Genomic DNA, 23,931 nt, shown 5'->3' on the forward strand with positions numbered 1-23,931 from the left:
ACCACTGCTTGAAGAAGGTGTCTTCCAGGAACTGGCAGTAGGACTGGGAGTTGAGCTTGACTCCATCCTCAACCCGAAAAGGCCCCACAAGCTCATCTATGATGATACCAGCCCAAACCAGTACTCCACCTCCACCTTGCTGGCGTCTGAGTCGGACTGGAGCTCTCTGCCCTTTACCAATCCAGCCACGGGCCCATCCATCTGGCCCATCAAGACTCACTCTCATTTCATCAGTCCATAAAACCTTAGAAAAATCAGTCTTGAGATATTTCTTGGCCCAGTCTTGACGTTTCAGCTTGTGTGTCTTGTTCAGTGGTGGTCGTCTTTCAGCCTTTCTTACCTTGGCCATGTCTCTGAGTATTGCACACCTTGTGCTTTTGGGCACTCCAGTGATGTTGCAGCTCTGAAATATGGCCAAACTGGTGGCAAGTGGCATCGTGGCAGCTGCACGCTTTACTTTTCTCAGTTCATGGGCAGTTATTTTGCGCCTTGGTTTTTCCACACGCTTCTTGCGACCCTGTTGACTATTTTGAATGAAACGCTTGATTGTTCGATGATCACGCTTCAGAAGCTTTGCAATTTTAAGAGTGCTGCATCCCTCTGCAAGATATCTCACAATTTTTGACTTTTCTGAGCCTGTCAAGTCCTTCTTTTGACCCATTTTGCCAAAGGAAAGGAAGTTGCCTAATAATTATGCACACCTGATATAGGGTGTTGATGTCATTAGACCACACCCCTTCTCATTACAGAGATGCACATCACCTAATATGCTTAATTGGTAGTAGGCTTTCGAGCCTATACAGCTTGGAGTAAGACAACATGCATAAAGAGGATGATGTGGTCAAAATACTCATTTGCCTAATAATTCTGCACTCCCTGTATATCATTCTTAGTGACAGTATGGTAGGACTATTCTTGTGTTTTACTCTGTTAGTCACCTGCTTGCTTTTATTGTGTTTTATCATCCTAGTTATTACATACATGCCTTTTTATCTAAGATGCAGTTAGTGCAATAAATCCTTATTGAACTATATTCTGCATTTGTTGTCTTTGCCTGTATGAGACTTTTTGGGTAACTGAGAGAAAGGGATGGGATCTGATCGACCACGATTCCCCTGAGGAGTCTTCTTGCATGCGCCTGGTTGCCACAATCATCTCAGCCAGAGATGAGGCGCTGCTAGTTAGTCGGAGAACCTGGATTAGGCTGACAGGCGTCATGTAGTGTGGAATCATACTTAGTATCCACAATCCATGTGATCCTGTCTCCCAAATCCAGTAGCCTCATTAGCATAATGAGAACCTACGTGACAGTGCCAACATTAGGCATCAGTCGTGCCAGCCCTGAAATGGGCGCCAGGGAAGGTCAGCTCAACAGGCCCCGCTCCAGATCCATCAATGGATCCTTGGGGCCGGACTGGTACCGAAGGCGAACCCGCCGACGGATACCAGAAGGTGCCCAAAGGTATCCAGAGAGGTTGGGATACCCAAAAATGAAGTGCATAGTTTCATAAGATTCTTTAAGTTGTACAGGGGTCGATCCAGCTCCTGGAAATTCAGGGATGTGCGGAAGCGGGCCAGGTGCAGGCTCCATCACAGAGCTAGACCTCGAGTGCCGATGGCACTGCAACTCGTCCAAAGACCTGTGCTGTGAAGCTGAAGACCTCTTCAACTTCTTTTCTTTCTTGTGGGAATTATCCAACTTCCTCAATGACTTGGAGTGGGACGCCAGATAGACTTTGCAAACAATCTCAGGATCTTCCTCATGACAGAGACCTGGAATGCCTCAGAGTCGAATAACGTCAGGCAATGAGAAGGATGAAGGAGCAGTACCGCAGTGTATTGGAGAGCATGGTGGGGCAGTGTTCGCCTGTCTTGATGTTGCGCTCTCGCTCAAGACATCAGAGAAAAATCTGTGACAGGTGCTGCATGATTTAAAACCTGCTTTTCTGATGGACATCCTTCATACCAGGGGACATAGTCTAAAGAAATCTTCAACAAAAGGTCAAAAAAGGTCAGTCAAAAGTGACTGGGGGTAGCTCTTCTCTGGATCTGTGTTGCCTGGCATGGAAAGAAAAGATCTGTTGTCAGTACACTAGGCTGGCGCCGATATAGGCACCACGCTTGTCACTTCTGGCGTGGTCAACGCAGATGACGGCACACGGAGCCAAACATGCCACCTACTGGTGCGCAGGGGTACTGCTCACCAAACTTTTACAAATCCAGTCTGACGCCTGGGGAATATTCTAAAGTAAAGAATCCATACCTAATAGTCTCCATCAGAAACATACATTTTGAAAAAAAAGCCTTAATAATTTTGACAAAGCATTAACACTGATTGAAAGCTAAATATATTTTGCGCAGATCTACTTTTACCTGTAACTGAACACTGTACTTTAAATCAGCTTTTATGATTAAGTCTTGACAGCTAGCCTACACTTCCTTCTCACAGAGTTAGTAGCCAGAAAACAGGTTGTGGCATTTAGTGACCTTGCAATTGTATCTGGTTCCTGATGCTCTAAGGACAACAAGATTGTCCAAATTGAGGCACAGCTCTCTAGGCAGCAGAGAACTTGCCTGGCACATCCTCCCTTCTAGGAAGAGCTGAAGATGTTCAGTGAGCTGCATGGTGACAGCATTCAATTGGTCTAGTTATTTGAGAATTGTCTGGGGTCACTAGCATGTTATATTTTAGCGAAGATTAATTAAGCAGTGGTGTAGACAGTGGGGGCCTGATTATCAAACTGCACTTTGCAGTACATTTTGTAGTATTACAAAATGTACTACAAACTGCAAATCACAGACTATCTGCAGAGTTTCACGACTGCACACTGCCTATATTTATAAGTGTGGAGTTCTCCGTCCCAGTTGCGAAGTCTGAGCACATGTAAGTGTACGTTTTATTATTCAGGTTTAGAGGGACTGGATGGAGTGAGTGAGAAAAAGGGCAGACTTCCTACTGAAGGGAATTGGATTATGGAGGACTAAGAAGGGCTTAGGGAGGGCCAGGGAGAGGTTTAGAGAGGGACCTCACCCACCCACACAGAAGTAATGCCTGGGGGTGAAGACACTTTTTAAGTAACTGTAAAACCAGGGTTTGTGATTACCGAAAATGGAAAAAACTAGCTACAAAGTGTAAACCTACTCAAAACTTACCTTTGTGAATCATACCTTCATGTGTCAACTCAAAGGATGTACAGATTTTTATGATGATTTGAGGTCTTTGCATTGGTCCAAGAGCAACATCATGGTGCCTGACAAGGAACTGAACAGCACACATGCTGGGGTCCAGCTGAGATCTCAAGCATCTAAACTTTGTTCAGGGCTTCAAACTACTTTGCTTCTGTTGCCATTATTGTTGAAATGGCAGTCCACAAAGTTGTTAGTCTCCACTAAGGTGAGAGAAAAGCTTGCAAGGGAGTGGGCAAGCGAAGCAGGTGAATGCTCAGTCATGTGGTGATGCCAACTTGATTATGATTTTAGTAGAAAAGCTGTTGTTTGGGGAGCATTTCTTCTGTCAAGATTTTGGGTTTGAACTGATTTCCTTTGTCATACAATTTTTTATTGATTAAAGTAGCCTAGATTACCCTTATAGAAAATGTGTTTTGCTTGTCTCTTAGCAACTCTGTGGGATTTTCAAAGACAGAGAGATTTGCATCCTTTATGTCTGCATGGAAAGAGAACCACAAATCCCGCTAAATCAGCAGCCAAACTTTGCCAGCCCTAACTATGATGTGAACCATTTTAGAAGGCTTTTTCTTGCAGAAGATGGGAAAGTGGCTTTGGTATAAAAAATAAAAAAATAAAAAATAAAAAAAGAAGAAGATGAAGAAGGCAGCATTGTAGCAAGCACTGAAGAAACTCACACTTGCAGATTTTGCTATGTGAGGACGATAGTAAGGTAGGTGTGTGCCAATGCATTCATGGAGAGTGTCCACAATGTCAATGGGACATTTTCTCAGAACGATAACGAGTACTGTTGACAGAACAAAAATTTGATTTCTAGGCAGCTGGAACAAATTTGATGACAACACTTTGCACAAAGTTATCTATGCTGCTTAGCCATTCTAATGTGTTTTTATGTGTCTCCCAGCATAAGATTTAGTAACTGACTCTTTACAGTTTAGGGATTATAGGAAAAGAAAGTAAACAGGACTCTAAAAGACATGATTTCCTTTCTTTAGTTTCCACTCCTTACTCTTTCCCTGATTCTACGAAAACAAAGAACAGTTTTTTGAGTGGGTTAAAGGTAGACAGATAAGTCAACTCTGATATCATCAGAGGTCACAGGGATTATGATGCCAGATTTGCTTCTCAGCATACTTGATAGGATCTCCTACATCACAACCACCGGTGGTGCTACATTTAGACAATATTAGGCAGCCACCTAGAGTTCTAGAGTGCTATATCGGCAGTATAAACATTGTTAGACTGAAAAGGAGCAAGAGTCATTTCACCTAAGTTATAAAATAAACAAGCATTTGCAATGCAATAGGTATCACATTTACTTAGGTTGGAGCTACTGGCATTGTAAATGTATAACTAGACTTTTTTGCCAAATGAATTGGTCAACCCTGTTCCATATTTGCCACATAATTCACACGCTTGAGGAGAGCCACCTAACATGATATTAATGATCCTCAATTAGTCTTGAACTGAAATATTAGTTATAAAATATTACTCATCTAGCCAGGTTTCTGCTTTGTATTCGCAGCATGTACCACGTCATAAAAAGAAAACTAGAAGTCCCAGAATGCAAAGCTGACACATAACTAAATGAGAGACTCGTGCATCGAACTAGGGACCTGGACAACTCTACAAATACTGCTCCAAGCAAATGCCCGGTGCAAATGCCAAGGGGGTTAACCCTGCCCTGGTTCTTCCTGACAATGACGGGAACAGGTTGGTCCAGCTCTTGCCCTTGGCTTTGCCCAGGTGCATCTGGCGCTGCAGGAGTGATGTCCGCACTATGTAGCGCTCTGTAGGTGTCAGTACTTCTAAGGGCCTCCTCCTATATCCCGAGGCAATGTGGGGCGCTTAGTCCCTGCATCAACAGTTGCTGCCATTATCTAGGACCTGCTCTGTGGGAGTGGTGCCTGCTCTATAGAGCACTCTGCAGGTGTCGGCCCTTCTAAGGGTCTCCTCCTATGGCTTGAGGCATTCTGGGACGCATAGGCCCTGCGGCAATGGTTGCTGGCATTATCTAGGACCCGCCCTGCAGGAGCGATGTCCATGCTACATAGTGCTCTGGAGGTGTCAGCTTTTCAAAGGGCCTCTTTCTATGGCCCGTGGCAATCTGAGATGAGTAGTCCCTGTGGCAATGGTTGCTGGCATTATCTGTGACCTGGGTTGCGGGAGTTATGACTGCACTATATAGTGCTCTGCATTTGTAGGCACTTGGATGGGCCTCCTCCTATGGCCCGAGGCAATCTGGGATGCCTACTCCCTGCGGCAGTGGGGTTGGCATTACTTGGAACTTGAGTCATATGGGAGTTTGACGGGTTTTGCTGTATCAGTTTAAATTGCTGAGAAATTCCCTTTTCTGTTTCTGAAATATGCATATTAATTAGAGAAGTGGTGAGAAACCATAGTTGATACATGAAATACACAAATTGAAAAGGCAATATTGTACAAAAATACATGATAACTCACGGTACAGGAAAACGGTCAAGTTAAGTGGCAGTGCATCTATTTGGAATGGGGCTAGTAAGCAGTTAATTTTACTAAAAGTCAATCAAAGCAAGGTAAAGTGTGTGTGTGTGTGTGTGTATACATATATATATATATATATATATATGTATATATATATATAATAATACATACTGTCTCATTGTCAAAAAACACTTTCCTAGTATTTAAGTTTAAAAAAATAAAGAAACAAAGTTACAAATCTAAATGAATCAATCACAATTAGTAAGTAGTTAATTTTGCTAAAGTCAATAAAAAATTAGGCAAAGTGATATGTGTGTGTGTGTGTGTGTGTACAAAACATATCATTGTATTCAACCACTTTTCTAGTATTTGAGTTTAAAGAAAGAAATGAAGCTACAAATCTGCATAAAGTAATCGCAACATAGCAATTAATGTATTACGTTAATGCTGTGGCACGTGGTTGTCACAGAGGAATTTCTTACAATCTGCTGCGTCACTTTGGTCCCTGAAGCGTAAACGGAGGTCCCTATATCACTTTCATGGGTGGATGAGGCCTGTCAGGAAATATCTTTGAAACGCATTACCCAGGAGTCCAGGGAACCTCTCATGGGAAGTCACTAAAACATTATTTATGCTCACTCTAGTTTCTAAAAAATGAAATCTTTTTATAACTTTGTAGATTACTCATGTTTACTTTTTCCGAGTGCTTGTCTGAGGTTTCCCAGTCTCTTCTTAATAGCTTGAAATGCTTAAACAAAAATTAGCTGAGAAGGTTTCTGATACTTTTATTTTTAAATATGTGCACTGATGTTACCTTTCAGGGGCAGATTGTGGCCCTCATTACAACATTGGCGGTATTTTAGCAAGATCACCGCGCTGTTGGCAGCCAAAATACCACCAGTGATGGCGGTCTCTTGACCGCCGTATTACGGGACACGCACAGGAGACTGCCTAAATACGGCCACATTACGCACCCACCACTAGGCTAACCGACGGCAAGAGAGAGGTGGTCCCATGACCAGCACTGACACGATGTGAAGACTCTGCCCGCCATATTACGAGCCACATTTCTGCACGGCGGTGAACCACTGGCAGTTCACACCATTGTGCAACGACCAATGAGGTCGCGTTGCTGCCTATGGGGGACTGGGGTCCATGACAGCATACGCCGGCAGTGCGGTGGCCGTACCGCCTTCATCTGCCCCCTTCCTGTCGACCTCCACGACATGGGCCGCTGAGTGAATCCTGCCAGGTATGTGGGACAACTGTAATGGTGGGGCAGTGTTTGGGTGATGTGTATGTTTGGGGAGTGTGTATGTGTGACTGCAGGCATGTGTGTGCATGGGAATGGGTGTGTGCATGTGTGGTGGTGCAGTTTGGTGGGACAGGAATAAGTTTTCCTATCCTGAGGTGCGTTGCCCCCAGGGTTTTCGTGGCAGGGCGACCACTGTGAAAACCCTGGCGGTATGCACCCTTGTAATACAGTCGGCGGTGTCATGCATGCCGCCTGCCTGGAGAAGGCACTCAGCGGCTGCAGCGGTCCACCCGCACTGGCGGGACTGGTGGTGGTGCGGCTGTTTGGCGTCGGCCACACTGCATTCCTCGTAATATGGCGGACTTCACCGCAGGGACCGCAGCGGTGGAACCGCCACCTCCACTGTGGCGGTTCCCAGACCGCCAGGGTTGTAATAAGCAGCTAAGTGTTTCAAAAACCCTATTTTGTAATTGTAACAGGCATTTGCCGTTTCACAAATATAGCAAAATAGAAACATTGAAAAATTAATTGTGTTACTCGCTGGATACATCTCATTCACTCTATAGTATGTAGGGGAGGCTGTCTGCCTAGAAAGTAGCTGGGATGCTATGCTTAGAACCAGTAGTTCAGGGTTCTGGTTTGCACATACCCAAAATCTTTTGTGATTATTAGGGAGACAGTAAGGATTCAGATTCAGATAGTAGAATAATTAATATGGAAGTTGACTGGAATGATCTGCCACAGTCACCTTTTTGTTATCCCACAGACCATGACTGCTCCGGTCTACTGCAGCTTCACACTACCTTGTGCCATTCCCTTATACTCCCACCTGCAGATGAGATGCATCAGAAAGGGAGCATCAAACATGACGTCCTCAAACATGACATTGTCACTCAGCAACAATACGACACCGGATACGGAAAAAAAATCAACGGCACCCTGTACTGTTGCAATTACTTTTCCATCCACTCCTCCTCACATCCTGTACTGCGGACCACTGCACACGTAACGTTCTTGGTAGGCAGGTCGTTATACAGTTAAAACCTACAAAACTACTAAGCGCTGTACAAATGTGACACTAAGTGGGAGTAGAATGCTTGCAGAACAAAATGGGTTTTCAGCAAGAGACCCTGAAGTACAGGCCTCGAAAAATCATAAAAAGTTTACTAGACCTGCAGGTCAAGCAGCTTGAAAAATGTACTCAACCTAACTGTTGTGTACTTGACCTGGAAACGGGTCTCAAATTGTATGATGCTAGGCAAATATTGCATTTTACAATCACCTTTTTCTTCATTCTCACGAGTGCACCTTCAACTATGTGAGTTCAGTATTTCTGCTGTAAAAAATCTTCTTTTGTTTGATTAAATACACTAAACGTTTGCTCCATGTATAATAAATCTAGCCCACATATGGGTACACATGATCCATGCATGAAGTACCTCTTAGTTTACTAATAGCTTTGCCATCAGGGCAGAAGTGTTTCTCAGTTTATGTTTGAACACTCACTTTTAATAAATTTATTACTAAAGAATGATGTGGTAACGCACTGTCATTTACAGACAGTACATTTCCAAGAAATGTCCATAAACCTTCCCACTAACTTGCAGCTTTACTGATAAAACTATATAATGTATTGACAATAATCTGTGAAAACTAGATTTCAGAATACATTTATCATTTGTCAACAGCTATGCACGACCTAAAAATTAAAACTTGCAGCACGACTACAACACTGTACTGCTTGGAAGTCATAATGCTTGCTCTCCGATTTTTAAATTATTTCATTCTTTGTCATGTAGATAACTCTGCCTTCTACTGGGAAATGGGAAAACCTATAACAATAACACACTTCATTAGAAACAAAAATCACTGTTGTAAGTACGTGAATAAGCATTCTTCCTTCACCTTGCTTAAGACATTTGTTTGCTTGTTGCCTGTGAAGTGAAACCGGAATCTCTTCTGCAGAGGTGCCAGCATGATCTGCATGGGAAGTATGATGGGAGTTGCTGTAGGGAGCGAATACTTCTCTGGAAGTTGTCTTGGTTTGGTCAGTAGTTCATCTCTAGTTTCAAAGAATTAAGGAAAACTATATAAATTAAGTGAAGTAAAATGAACCTGCCTCACGCGATCCTGCAGGAGCCCAAATAACATACAAAAAAGAAAATAAATCAAGATAAGTGAAGGGTAACATGTGAAGGTGCAGGTAAAACGGCTGTCAAATACGAAAACCATTATATCCAGAAAAATTGTGAATATGAACACAAGCTGAGCAAAAAAAAAATGATAAGGAAAGATTGGGAACTCGTGATCTCTGGCTATGTAAACCACATCACAACATTGCCCCCAGCTACAAGGTTGAAACCCAAAATACCAGCTATTTGCTCAAAACCTATGCCTCACTTCTCAAAAATCTGCAGATGGAGGGTCACATGCATATTCAAGCTCAGGTGTGTAAATTTATGATATTCACAAACTTCTTGAAAGCTGAGATAGGCGCAGTTTTCCATAACTAATCCTAGAAATTTGTGAATTCCCTTTCAATGTTATGCAAAGTATTTCTGCGTGTGCAGCTGTACAGTGTGAAACTAAATATCCCAAAACAATAAGGACCATCTTCAAAGTTTGGTGGGCAGCTGAAAACTGCTGGAGCACCAGAGGCATTGCCTATGTCTGCGAGCCATATTAACAGTTACCCACCAGGTTAGTCGTCTTTTTCATATAACTACTTCCTGCCAAGATGGGTAGAGCAGGTCGTGTGTAAAGAAATAATGCCTGCTGAAGCTCCATGACGTTTTTTTTTTTAATTCTCTTTACTTGCTTTTATGTATGAACAAGACCTTAATCTGGGCCACAGTAAGCATTAATTCTGTATCAGATACATGCAACATTACCAGTGAGAAAAAAGGGCTGCAAAACAGTAAATGGTATACCATAAAAGGAATAACAATAAACAGAGTCTCAGTAAGTGCAGATACACAGCCTTTTCAGTTGTAGTTATCAAAGGCGAACCAGCCCCATGTCTCATTACTTACCTCAGGGTTCCCTCATGATCAGCGTCATTATGAAGTAACCTCAACCAAATAACATGGATACATCAGTTCCCATGGTACAGACCAATGTGGGTGTTCCCCTCAAACACCCATTTTCCTATGCCGTCCAACAAGTCGGTTCACCTCTCCGCCAACAACACACTCCTGTTCCTGTATGGCACATATCTCCAGATCTTGCGATCACAACCCTTGCTCACCTTCGCCTGTCATTTCCCTGTGCAAGGACTCCAGCAGTACCGCTCAAATCTCGAAGTCCTCCTGCAACATGCCATCCCAGTGATTTAGCTCCATGTGATCCTCCTCTGCCAGTCCCCACTAGGTGGCATCTTTATACCACATGCAAAGCCAAGGGTGACCTAGTGCTCATCCGGCCTATGGGCACTCTGCTTTTTGCCAACACAAAGGCCAGTTGGAGAAACTTCCAGTGAGTAGGCACACCTGCGGGAACCTGTCACTGCTCAGAGTAACGTGATCACTGTTGCCCAGAATCCCCGTACCCTGGGGCACCCCCAAGCCGACTGCGGTAAGGAGGGCATCTTGGGCAGTCTGCATTCCTACCAGCATACATTCGACTACGTTTAATGGGTGTTAAGTATGCGCGATGTACATAGTTAAAATGTGCTAGCTTAACACGTGCGCTGCACAATACCCTTTTACTAAGTCCAGTCTGCTCCTGACAGAGGCATCTCAAGCTCCTACTCCCATGCATGTTGAGCTCTAATTCTATTAATTTTAGGCGCTTTACATATGTGCACCACCACATGTTTTGTCGACCCCGCAATCAACAACAGGTGCAATGTGTCAGTCATGGAGTATGTGGTTCGGAATACTTCAAAATGTCTGTTCCTCATTGCAAACGCCCTGCTCCTCCAAAAAGGTTACAAACTGATCACCTGGGTGAAGGTCCGCCAGTGTCTCACAACCCCCCTCCCTCAATCGAGCCATCGACATGGATCCACTTATGCAGCTAAAAGGCAACAAAGTCCACAAAACAAGGTCCCTTGCAAATGGCAGCCTCTTCTAGACTCTAGTGACAGCCCACTTCCAGAACCCTGCCACTTTTCAAGTAAATTAGGGCACGGCCCACGGTGTTCGCGAGCTGCGCATCAACAGTGTCATCAGCGATTGATCACTATAGGGGGCTTGCAAAAGCCTGTTCTCCCCACTTATCCTCATGGTCCGCCTAGAGTGACGCATGCTGTAGCTTGGAGGCATATTAATACAGCTCCAGGTCAGGGAGACCCATACCTGCTTCTAAGCGGTCCTGCTTAAGTACTGGCAAAGCCACTCTGCTCCTCTTCCTGGCCCAAACTAACAAGATCAAGAGGTGTTCAAGGGTTTTGACTACATGGAGGCACCTGAGAAGCAACACCATCTTCAACACTGATATTCTGCCTACCATTGACAATGGAAGAGTATTCCAGAATTGGACAGATTTCATCAATCCACCCACTAGTGGGACAACGCTGTATTGCTTCTGACTTTGGGATGAGTGCCTGACCATAGCCCCAATATAAAGTGAGGCCTGAGTCTCCCAGCGTATTCCCAACCATACCAGATTCCCTTCCGGGATGTTCCGAGTGCCCCCAATGGGAACAGTAGCAACTTCTTCATGTTTGTACATAACACCGCCACCCTTCCAAAGTCTTCTAGGTGCGCCAGTAGCATTGCCTCCATGGGTCACTCAAGGTAGACTAGTACATAATCAGCATATAAAGAAATAAGGTGCATGGACTCCCCCACCTCTATACCGTGCCCGACCCATCTCACGCTGGAGTTTGGAGGTGAAGGGCTCCAGCACCAGCGCAAAGAGGAGCAGCAAATTAAGGCAACCCTGTCTGGTTCCCTGCCTCACCTCCCAATTGTTGGATATAATGACCCAACACCTCACCCTGGCCTGCGGGCCGTGTACAGTAGGCACTCCCACTAGCAGAACTAAGGGCCAAAACCCATTATTTGAAGTACCTTCTGAAAGTAGCTCCACTCTAGTGTGTGGAAGGCTTTGGCAATAGCAAGGTCGTCCTCCCCACTCTGGTCAACTGCATGTAGCACATGTGCTAACCGATACAAGTTAAAGGCAGTGCTGCAGCCGGGCAAGAAGCAAGATTGATCCTCATGTACAAGCTTACTCAGTGCGCCACTCAAACACACTGTGAGGACCTTACACAGCACTTTGGCATCTACAATGAGCCTAGCGAGGGGCCTATAAGAGGTTGGACTTATCACCTCACCCCACCTTCCCGGCTTAAGACCTTGCAAACCCACCTTCCCTAAGAGTGGAGGGTAATAACCCCAAATCCCTTGATTCCCGGTATACTTCAAGAAGCGGTTCCACCAGATGTGCGGCATAAACCTGGTAGAATTCTACCAGGAATCCGTCACCTCCCAGCACCTTCCCCCTATTCATGTTATCCAATGACTCTTTCATTTCTTCCAGTGTGATGTCCGCCTCTAGTTTGTCTTGCAGGGTAGGAGGCAGCCTGGACAGTTCAAGGGTGTTCAGGAAACTGTCAATCTCTACATCATCTGCCGCTATTCCTCCACTATACAAAACTCGTAGATGTTTCCCCACGGTGGCATTAATAGCCTGTTGAGTTACTGTCGTTGACCCATCTAGTCTCTGGAGGGCTACAATAGGGGGCCATTCGACCTCTTGCCTAAGCTACCACACCAGCAACTTACCATATTTTTCCCCCTCTCTATGCAATCGCTGTCTATACTCCTGACATGTGAACCTGTCAAGTCTGTCCCAGGTGCCCCCCCCCAACTACTGCCAAAGAGCTGCCACTGTCTCCCCGATGGCTGGGACCTCCGTCTCTCTACTTTGCCTGCTAGCTTATTTTCTATATCTCCATGTTCCCCTTGCAGTTGCCTCCACAATCCCTCACACTTTGCCGATGCACTCTCCCCTGAGACCTACGTTATTCCATTTATTACTCCTACTGCTCATTGATCCCCAGTTGCCCGAAAGGTATTCCGTGATCTTATCCCCCAGGGATTGTCTGAACTGTATATTCTACAACGTACCAGTGCTTACTTTTCTTTCTCTGACTTCAAAGTGGGAGGTTTTATGCGACAATCTTGCTTGATACTGGGGTTTGGAAAGTTTTTTCTATCACATGAGAACATTTAAATAAACTTCAGAATATATCAGAATTAGGCGTACAAATGAAGCACATTTTTGTTAATTCTAAACTGTTCTGGAAACAAGTACCTTTATACGATTAAAACAAATCATTGCATTAGGTGATGCAATTTACACACATCACTGTCTGTGCACAGTATAGGTAGAGTTGAAAGACTGTATGTCTGTGCAAATGTAATGGTAATTTCAATCAAAAATGTCTTGTCTGTAATGGCAGTGTGTTACCACACCATGCATACTCCACCCCTCACCACTCCACACCACTGCACCCTACTCTGTATCACTCCACTTTACACCACTCCATGCCACTGCACTGCACTCTTCTCCATTCTGAACCACTCCACATTATGCAACTGCACTCTATGCTACCTCACACTATCCCTCTCTACTCTAATCTGTACCACTACTCTATGCCAATGCACTTTACGCCTCTCTACACCACTGCGCTCTGTGCCTCTGTTCGCTATACCACTCCAGGCTAGGCAATACCAATCTAGTCTGCACAACTCCACTCTATGCCACTCTGCAACACTGCACTGTATGCCACTGCACTCTAAGCTAATACACTCTATGCTAGTGCACTTTACACTGTCGCGTGGGCTCTCATTATCCTAAATGAGACTACTGGATTTCTAGGTAGCAGGATCGTTCACGGTGTGGGGACTGAGTCTGACCCACTTGGAAGGATCTCTGTCACCCTAAATCCGGTTTTGCTCCGGCTAACTAGCAGTGCCTCATCTCTCCCAAGGGGAAGGGATGATTTGGCAGCCGAGCGCATGACATCTTAGAACTTCTCAGGGAAGTCGTGGTCACTCAGATCCAAACCAGCTCTCTCATTTACAATACAATCTCATATACAAATGACAAAGGCAGTTTGAGTTTTATAGATTGTTTTAATAAAACGACTGCATTTTAGATATTAAGGCGAGAGCCGCAATAACCAGAACCATACAACACAGTAGGATTGAAATAGTCACGAGGAGAGTGAAACATAAGAATAAAGCTATCATGGTGTTAATAATTTCTACTCTCTCTCAGCTAGTTCTATTTCGAGCACAGCATGTTAAGCTTCTAACTTGCCTTACAGATTCCCTGGGAAGCCATAACCCCTCATACCTGAGCAAAGGCCTGTGATCTGGTTCAGCATCTGCAACAAGGCAGTCAGCGTCTAGTTGTGGTTCCCTGGTCGGAATCTCTCTCTTACGTGTATTGGGACAAGAAAGTGTTTTTATAACTAACATGTCAGTGTGATCACAAAATGTCCCTACGCAAGAATGCCAAAGACTAAACTCCTACCACGTCTATCGGCAATGTACCAGACTGTATCCTTGACTAAAGCACAGAGTGAACAAGAATGAGTTATTGAGGACTCCAGTGCTGAAGTAGGCTAAACAGTGTGATATAAAAAATAAAACAAGACCGTAGAACTGGTTATTTGAAAACTAACAGTACGAAGCCGAATAAAAAGCATTTAGAGCAAAGTGCACAGAGGCTCTAAGCTGCGAGCAAAGGAATAAAATACATCCAGGGCAAAGTGCACAAAGGCCTAAAAGCCTGAAGCTAACGCTCAACGGATACATAAAACTGACCACACTACACCCTCCCCTTGTCGGTAGCAAGTGGTTCTAATAATAAAAAAAAATATGCCCCAGATACAAAACAATACTCCAAATATATTTCGACAAGTTCAGAGGACAGCAAAGTAGAAAACAAATTTATATTTGGGAAGCATGTGACATTAAAGCCAAATTTGATACTATGTCAATTTCAATAAAAAAAATCCAATTCTTAGACAGAAGCCACGGAAAGCAGGAGATCCTCCACTTCGACAGACGTCAACATCGGAAAATCCGTGCCAAAAACTATCATGGAGCAGGTGTGTTCCAAAGCCCCAAAACCATCCAGGGCGGTATCCCATGCAGGGCCTATGAATGAGACAATACCATCTTCCTCCAGGAAGGGAATCTCATAAACAGCCTCACAACCGCAGTGCACAAGTCTGGGAATGAGCCCTAATCGGGAACATCAACAGATCAGTATCGACCACTGGGGGGCACTGCAGTGAGAGACAGAGAGCCAGTGCATGTTCAAATGAGCAACAAAGGCACCGAAACACGGGTTGCACACAATCTAAAACCGGTCGGAATGACAGAGACCAGTCACACTCCAATTGTCCCAGGAGTGTTGCTCCAAAATGCTGCATCATGCGTTCAAGACACAGCTGCGCTGACGGGAGCGCCAATATGGGATCTCGTCGCGGTGGGACAGCCATTGCAGAAGAACAGCAGCAACAGCAAAACACCAGCCAACAAACCCAAAGTAATCGGAAATCCCCCAAAAATGCTTCCAAAAATAGAGTGAATAGCCGAAGGTATTAAACCGAATATGGAAGAGAAGGTATGAGCAAAACCAACACCAACGGCTTTGAAAAAATGTTCAAGTGTGTAGGTCTCGCTAGCAGATGTAAGGGCCACATGCTTTTGAAACAATAGAGCTTTCAGTCGACTCAACTTGTCGAAATTCACCTTGGAAGTAGCAATATGAGGCCAGATGTCCGCTACCTCCTTAATTCGAGTGGGGGGAAACAACACATTCCCGCAGCACGTAACGGCCTTGGTGACAACGACCATGTAAACTATTCCGGCACGCATGCCACAACAGGGTTCACCGTTAAGAAGGACGTAGCTGCCGTTTGAAAGCACCTGGAAAGTGTTTTTAATTACCGGGACTGGAACTCCCTTAAGATAACAAGCTAAGTTAGCAATCGAGGCATTGCACGCCCCGTGCAGAGACAGCTGTTTACAAACCATCGAATGGCTGACAGAAGTTTCGCATTCGCTACCGCTAAGAAAAACCTCCCTCATACCATTAAGACATCTGTATAGAAAGGGAAGCTCCCACACCTCATGTATGTAACTGTCTCCCAACCGTTCATATCTACCCACCGGAATGTGTTTTAAACAAGAAGTAAATTGCAGAGTGGAGATAGGCAAATTAATAACCTCGTGAATCAACCACTCTGCTGACGGAATCTCAGCCACAGTAAAAGGCAATTTCTCCAATTTTTCAATATTTAACATAACATACGTCGCTTCCTTCTTAGCCATCAGTTGTTGTTGACGTGTCAAATTAAAGGAAATGAATATCTCCCTGGAATGAATGTGCTGCCACAGAACGCGACCTGCCTTCAATGTCTGTAGAGTCCAACCCAACTGCATGATGGACCGCGTTTGACTCTGCCCATGATACAAAGAAGACATATCCGATTTAATAATGTCTATAGCAGAGGAAACAACGTTATCAATTGTGTATACACGGTCTGACAGGGTATGCATCCCATTATCCACAACAGACAAAGCTTGAATCAAATTTTCCTGATCAATTTGCCTCAACCGGGCCGCTGCCTCTTGTTGGGAAAGCTTCCAAATCTCATTATATACTTCATACAAAAAACATCTCTTCCGTGGTACTCTTGGTCCTGACAAAAAGTCTTGCAAGTCAGTATCATTAGACAGTAACGTGAGATGTGTCTTAACTGCATCCAGCGTGGATGACTTCAACCATTGTTGACAAAGTTTCCCCACGATGTATGTAGTAACAATATCAGCATGTTCTGGTGATATGTAGCGAGGGTCTGCCCTACTAGTCCTGAATCCCCCCGAAGAGGTGACAAAACGTTGATGACACCTATTAGTGTCTATGGGCCACAATAACCACCCACCTGGACGTGTCAATGAAGTGTTAAGTGTACCATTCTGGACCCAGTCTGTAAGCTCACTAAACATGGCATTAATATATTGCTGCCAATTTTTCATTTTGGAAGGGACAGGTATGCCAGGCAAATTCAATTCCCTAATTGTTGCTAAGCCCAAACAGCTAGTCTGTTGTACAGTGTCATTTAAGAAAATCATCTGGACAGGAATAATACATGCCCTAAACAATGTATCCCTACCCCGCATTTGCCAATTTTTCGTTCCCCAAACACTTTTCAAATCAACAGTTTTGGACCAGTATTCATACCCCTCAACAGATAGTTTGGACACAAACAAATTTGAATACAGTAATTTAGTATCAGTCAATAACATTTGCTTATTAGCATGCGGAGTAACTCTAAAATAATAAGACTTAGCACTTTGTTGATGATGCCCAGAAAAATACGCAAATTTGTCAGAATAAGTTTTAGAACTCCCCTGTGGAGGAGTCGGGCAATGTTCCCATTGCATATACTCAAATATTGATTTAGGGTTACTGGCTTTATGAATAAAGTGGTGTCCATAATAATTGTAACAAAACATGTCACCATAATTATCTCTAAACTGGTAAGCATCTTCATTTTCATAGACAGTATAAAACTGCAATTCTGTCAACATAGAATCAACTGTCTTCACATCCCAATCATCAGAAACAATGCCTCGTATTACGATATCATTCATTGACAATTTGAGAACATACGGTATCTGAATCATCTCAGTGGGACCATATATATCAAACATCACTCTATCCCACACAATCCCATCCGGAATTGGTACAGCAGAAATGTTCACAAAGGACAAGTCTCTAAGAACCATATGTGACGAAAAATGCGGTTTCAACACCGTCTCCACGTGCTCAATGTCAGATCGTTCAGGAAGAAAATGACCATGTATTACCAGAAAAAAGGTAACCACAAACCCCAGCCACAGAAAAAGAGTCATCACGGTCATAAAAAGCCACAGATAGTTCCAAGGAACAATAAAATATGTATTTTTGAGCCAACACCGCAGCTTACGTGGACCCAGGGCTGATGTTAAAGAGGACGAGGAGTTCGATACGGTATCATCATTGGTAGTGAAGCAGCCAGAGGCAGTTCTCGCAAAAGGTGCAATCGTAAACAAAGATGCAGATGGTGGCTCTCACCTTGGCACGCTATAAACCACATTGTCAGCAACATCAGTAGAACGCATAGCAACTTGATCAAAGGATTCCAAATCATTCGCTGTCTGTGGAACAATCGCAAGATCAGCTTCCACCCTCCCCAAGCTCGGAGAGGAAATAGCGTTGGTGCAAATCACCTGCAGCGGAACTTCTTCCCCAGTAGTGAGAGGGAATCTGGAACTACTGGGTGTTCCCCTTGGTCTGCTGTGCAGAATCGGCCACATGTTGTAACTTGACATTATCAATGGAAACAAAGCGATCTCCTTTGGCCCCTCGCAACGGAGGCAAAATCACAGTTCTTGTGCCGCTGATCCCTACCACAGGGACAGGCACCTGATAAGAAGGACCAAATTATTTTTTCACTGCGACCTTTTCACGCACAAGATCCCCAATCTTGGGAATCCAACCAGTAGACGTTACCGGTTCATCCTTAATTCCTGTGGAGGCAGCACTTGCAGAAGAGTTATCTTCACGGAATTGTTGTAAATCCTGCAAAACAGTGACACGATCATTTATGTCAAAGGGCGTATCCGCCGTCTCCACACCAGGACCATCTAGATCAGGAACATACATTCGTGTTCCAAACAGGCACTCATATGAAGTACGACCCCAGAGGGACCTTCTAGGCAAGTTATTAAGTGCTCTCTGTACTCCATACAGGTGGGCTAGCCAACCACGACCCGTACCTATAACCCTGGGCGTTAAGGATTGCTTTAAATCGCGATTTAAACGCTCCACGACAGAATTTCCCTTGGGATGAAATGGAGACGAGAACTGGAGCTGGACCCCCAACGAAGCCGTGGTGTCCCTGAATGCCTTAAAGGCAAAGGCAGGGCCCTGGTCCGAATGAAAAGCCGCAACTGCATATGTATCGACAAAGATGCGCAAATCTTTAATAACAGTTCGAGCGTCAGCCGAGCGCTGTGGCCAGACCCACACAAATCTAGAGCACGAATCTACAGCAACCAATATATATTTGTATGCACTATCTGGTGTCAGCGGACCACAATGGTCCAAGTACACACACTGTAAAGGTTTATTCGATATGAGGAGGGGCGTCTGCTGCGGGCGTTTAGCCGCGGAAACTTTAATTTGTTGACAGATGTCACAACAAAGGACATACTGCTTTGTCTCTTTATAGAGACCAGGCCACCAGTAACGGGCCTGTAAGAGTGAAATTGTGGCTGCCACGCCTGCATGGGCAGAAGCCGCCCCCTCATGTGCTGCAGTTATTAATCGAGGTTGCCCAATTTTACTGGGCATGTCACGTACACCAACACCTGGTATGTTAACTACAGCGTTTAGCATACCACCCATATAGTAACTATATTTAGAAGGAAATCCTTTAGGAAATGGCGTGCCATCAGCCGTAGCTTTTATAGCAGCCAAAATCTCTGTGTCTGGTTTGGAACTCGAACGAGTTACTGCGGCCACAGTGGCAACTGCCACCGCCGATTTTGCGGCTTCATCAGCCAAAGTATTTCCAGCAACGTGTATTCCAACGCGCTGGTGTCCAAGTGTATGCACAACATGGACTTTAGGAAGCGATTCGTTCAGATCCGCAACCTTCCCCCACAGCAATTTGTGTTTAATGGTGTTGCCTTTTGAATCTCTGAACCCGTTCAACCTCCAGTAGTGTAAATATTAATTGAAAGGCTGAACACAGTAATAGGAATCACACACCAGCAATGTTAAAATCGCCGGATCCGCATGTTCCAAGGCTAACAATAGAGCTTTCAGCTCAGCCAACTGTGCCATACAATCTCCCAAGGTCTGCGTATAAGTATGTCGGGGACAGAAAACTTCCCCCTCCATATTGCCGCTCACCACCGCACATGCAGCAGAATACTGTTGCTTTGTCCCAACCGCTGGCTGCGCAGAGCCATCTGTATACATGACCACCTGATATTGGTCAATAGGCAATGTACCAGCGGGAACTGGGTACTCCATTTCATACTGAAGAAATTCTTGAGTCTGCAGTTTAGGGTCAAATATGTAATCTACATCAGTGGCTGTCAAAGACGTTGCCCATTGTATCGATCGCGGGTGTAAAGCTTTCGAATTAGGAACACTCGCTTTTGTAACAGCCTCCAAGGCTGGAATCGGGGAAACAACAATGATGCGTTGGCCCTGGGCAAGAGGTCTTTCTTTAATAACAGCCATTTGTACAGCAGTGAGAATTTTCTCAGTTTATGCAAAACGTTGTTCTGCAGCCGAGTACAAGTGCGACTTGTATGCTATCGGGACTGTCTCATCCTCGTTAAAGGTGACATATGTAAATCCCACGGCACCAGGTATAACCCTGATAACCAGATGCGTTTTATTGTCCCGGGTGTGTAAATGTTTTACTGCTAAGAGATCAGTTTGCAAATCTTGAAGAATATTTGTATGCTCATTCGTCCATAATCTACATGAAAAATTTGGGCGAATCAACTCGTATAATGGTTTTATACGTGTAGCGTAATCAGGAATGTAAGTTCTGCCAAAATTTAGAAACCCCAATAACGACTGGAGTTTCCGAACCGTATTAGGAGGCTGCAACTGAGCACATTTCTCCAAAAAGTGTGGCGCTAAGCTCTTGCCTTCATTCGACAACTCATATCCCAGGAAAATGACGCTGAGGAAGGCAATTTTTGATTTTTTTTAAATTAAATTTGTAGCCAATATCAGCAAATCCCACAACAATGCGCGCTACGCGCCTTAAATGTTGCAGTAACTCATCGTCCGTCAGATATATATCATCAACATATGATAATGCTTCAGGGTCCAACTCGTGCAGAATTTCTGTTTCACGAGCCAAAAATAGTCCTGGGCTATTTTTATACCCCTGAGGCAGACGACAAAACTTTTTCTGAGAGCCAAACGCACTAAAGCTCGTATAGTCCCTACTTTCAGGCGCTATATTTTGGCAGAAAAATCCATTCGAGATATCTAATGTTGTTTTGTATTTCTTACGCACAATATTATTCATGAGCGCTGCGCTGTGTGAATTTTCTATTGCATATGTGCGTGTATGTCCATTTAAATGTCTCTAATCCACCACTATCCTATATGAATGGTCCGGTTTAGCAACTGGAAATAAGGGATTATTAATCGGCGAGACACAGGGTTCAATTACCCCCTGGTACTCCAACTGTGTAAGTATTTTCCTTACGATGCCCTCGCTTCAAATTTTATAGGATATTGCGGTTGCGGCTGAGGCTCGCCCATTATCGGAATTACATGATAAGGTGAATCCCGATCCCACCCCACATTATTTCTATATAGGGCGGGAGCCTGTGGTAGGGCCCAATGTGTACTATAGGACTCTACCAGTTCTTCCGGAACAAGTGGTGAGAAAGAAGGTGTAATAACCTCCTCCCCAACTGGACAGTCACGAACAAAGTCAGGAGGCCAATCCTGTTCGGCCAGCAGAACGTCATACAATTTGACCACACGGTCCCAAAAGATGGCTTTTATAGTGCGCTCAATGTCCCCTTCTAATTGTAAAGTTATTGTATAAACTCTATCGGGATCAGAGACACGTATATCTGCTGTTTCGACTTGTATGAAGTCATCAGTTGCTTTCACTTCCAGATGCTTTTGAAGATTCCGGCGAACTATTGACCTCTGCCGCGCTGTCTAACAGTGCCAACGCCCATGTCTTGTTCTTCAAGAGAACTCTCTTCTTGAGTGGCATGTCTAACTGAGACTGCTGCCACTTTCTTCTTTTTAAATTGCTGTTTCTGTTGGATCGGTTTCTCTTCTTGTTTGACAGAAACCTCCGTTGAGCGTTGTGACTCCTGTCTTGGTTTCACGTACTCTGTTCTCCGCTCTGATCGCCCACCTCTCTCATTTCTCTTCTCCGAGGAGTCCTGAAAGGAACAAGATTGGCGTGTATCAGTATATTGATATCTATCAGGCGTCTTTAAATTATCCCTATTCCTGAGATTATACCTATTCTGAGGGGTCTCCAGTTGCGGAGATTGTCCCCTATCCTTTTTAGGTGTTTGTTGTTTTTTCTCCCAGCGCTTTTTAGTACCCTCAGGTTGCTGTTGTTTAGTAGTATCTTTACTATTCTTACCCTGTAACTGGGGTTTCTGCGGTCTAGCCCCAAGGCTATCATGACCGATACTCGAATATGTTTCTGCTATTATTCTCGGCAGTTCCCGCTCCTGGTTTCCTTGCGGGGCGTCTCGAAGACGCATACGCATTGCTAGTGCTACTGCCTCCCCTTTGAGATTACTCAAAATCATAGAAGAAACTGCGGCAAAATTGCCCATCAGCTGCATCCCTAAATCTAAGGCTGGGGCAGCTCCGTATTCATCCTGAATTTGTTTCAGCACTTCCGGTAGATTAGCCAATGTTGGTGTATCGTGTGCTGTAGTGTAGAGCGCGGCAAACACCGTGCCCCAAGTATTACAATGGACCACAGTAGGAACCATTCCATACAGTAAACACATCGTCAATATTCTATGTTTATCCTGAGGTCCCGTGTGGAGAAATACTACTTCCAGCGTATTCATTTTTTGCGCCAGCCAAAATGGAGTTTCCTCCCGTTTCGCTGGTACTTTACCCATAACTGAGTGTACAGTGGTCGGATTTACCCCGGAACCACCGCATGTTGTTGCGCCAGAGCAGCACGCGCTGGGTTTGTGTTAAGTGTCTGCATCACAAATTGAACCAAACGTCTATATGTAGCCGTTAATTCCGTATATAAGCGACGAACTTCAGCCACCGCCAACTGAGCAACCGCAGGACGTGGTGTATATGTAGCCAATAAAGGCCAGGTAGGACCATCATTACTCAGTGGACCTAACCTAACAGGTGCTATAGTGTGGGGTAGGGCGCCATCAAGCCAATTATTATGTTCTTGATATGATAGAGGTATCTCTAAATATGCATATGCCCTGTATTGTCCAGGGACATTAGCAAGAGTGTATTCGTGAAAAGTGTTTGTACCCCCATCAACTGCTGGAAATACAACCCAAGAATAAAAAAGCTCTGTTCTATAAGCTGCATGGGCGTCCACCACAAACGTGACCGGACCCCCCTGGTTCGTGAGACCATGTGCTATCAGATGTCCCGTGAGCGGATGGCGCATATTAAGCGCTATGTTCACTACTTGAGGATTTGCCATTATAAAAACAGCACTAGGGCAGAGAAGGCACACCAATATCGGGGTTTTCCTTTCAAAGTTCAAGCTTGAACAACCGACCACTAAGTAATAGGAAGCACCTATCTCGTGGTGGCAGAAATCCTCAGCCCCACGGACGTCTCCGTTAACGGAACCGAGGAGTCAATATATATATGAGACCGAGAGAGTCAGCCGGACCCGAAAATTAGAGCCAGAACAATCGTTGGCGGCGCCATGTCGCGTGGGCTCTCATTATCCTAAATGAGACTACTGGATTTCTAGGTAGCAGGATCGTTCACGGTGTGGGGGACTGAGTCTGACCCACTTGGAAGGACCTCTGTCACCCTAAATCTGGTTTTGCTCCGGGTAACTAGCAGTGCCTCTTCTCTCCCAAGGGGAAGGGATGATTTGGCAGCCGAGCGCATGACATCTTAGAACTTCTCAGGGAAGTCGTGGTCACTCGGATCCAAACCAGCTCTCTCATTTACAATACGATCTCATATACAAATGACAAAGGCAGTTTAAGTTTTATAGATTGTTTTAATAAAACGACTGCATTTTAGATATTAAGGCGTGAGCCGCAATAACCAGAACCATACAACACAGTAGGATTGAAATAGTCACGAGGAGAGTGAAACATAAGAATAACGCTATCATGGTGTTAATAATTTCTACTCTCGCTCAGCTAGTTCTATTTCGAGCACAGCATGTTAAGCTTCTAACTTGCCTTTCAGATTCCCTGGGAAGCCATAACCCCTCATACCTGAGCAAAGGCCTGTGATCTGGTTCAGCGTCTGCAACG

The 23,931-nt window shown here is 44.6% G+C and overlaps 1 protein-coding gene across 1 annotated transcript in view; it reads right to left on the reverse strand.

The window, feature by feature from the left end:
- RINT1 (RAD50 interactor 1) overlaps positions 1 to 23,931 on the reverse strand; it is a 205,282-nt gene that overhangs the window by 127,499 nt on the left and 53,852 nt on the right. Inside the window, exon 6 of the mRNA XM_069229853.1 lies at positions 8,810 to 8,966. Coding sequence (XP_069085954.1) covers positions 8,810 to 8,966 — 157 coding nt within the window. The remainder of the gene's footprint in view (positions 1 to 8,809; positions 8,967 to 23,931) is intronic.

Source organism: Pleurodeles waltl, chromosome 4_1 (genome assembly GCF_031143425.1).
Source record: "Pleurodeles waltl isolate 20211129_DDA chromosome 4_1, aPleWal1.hap1.20221129, whole genome shotgun sequence".
Classification (NCBI taxonomy): Eukaryota; Metazoa; Chordata; class Amphibia; order Caudata; family Salamandridae; genus Pleurodeles; species Pleurodeles waltl.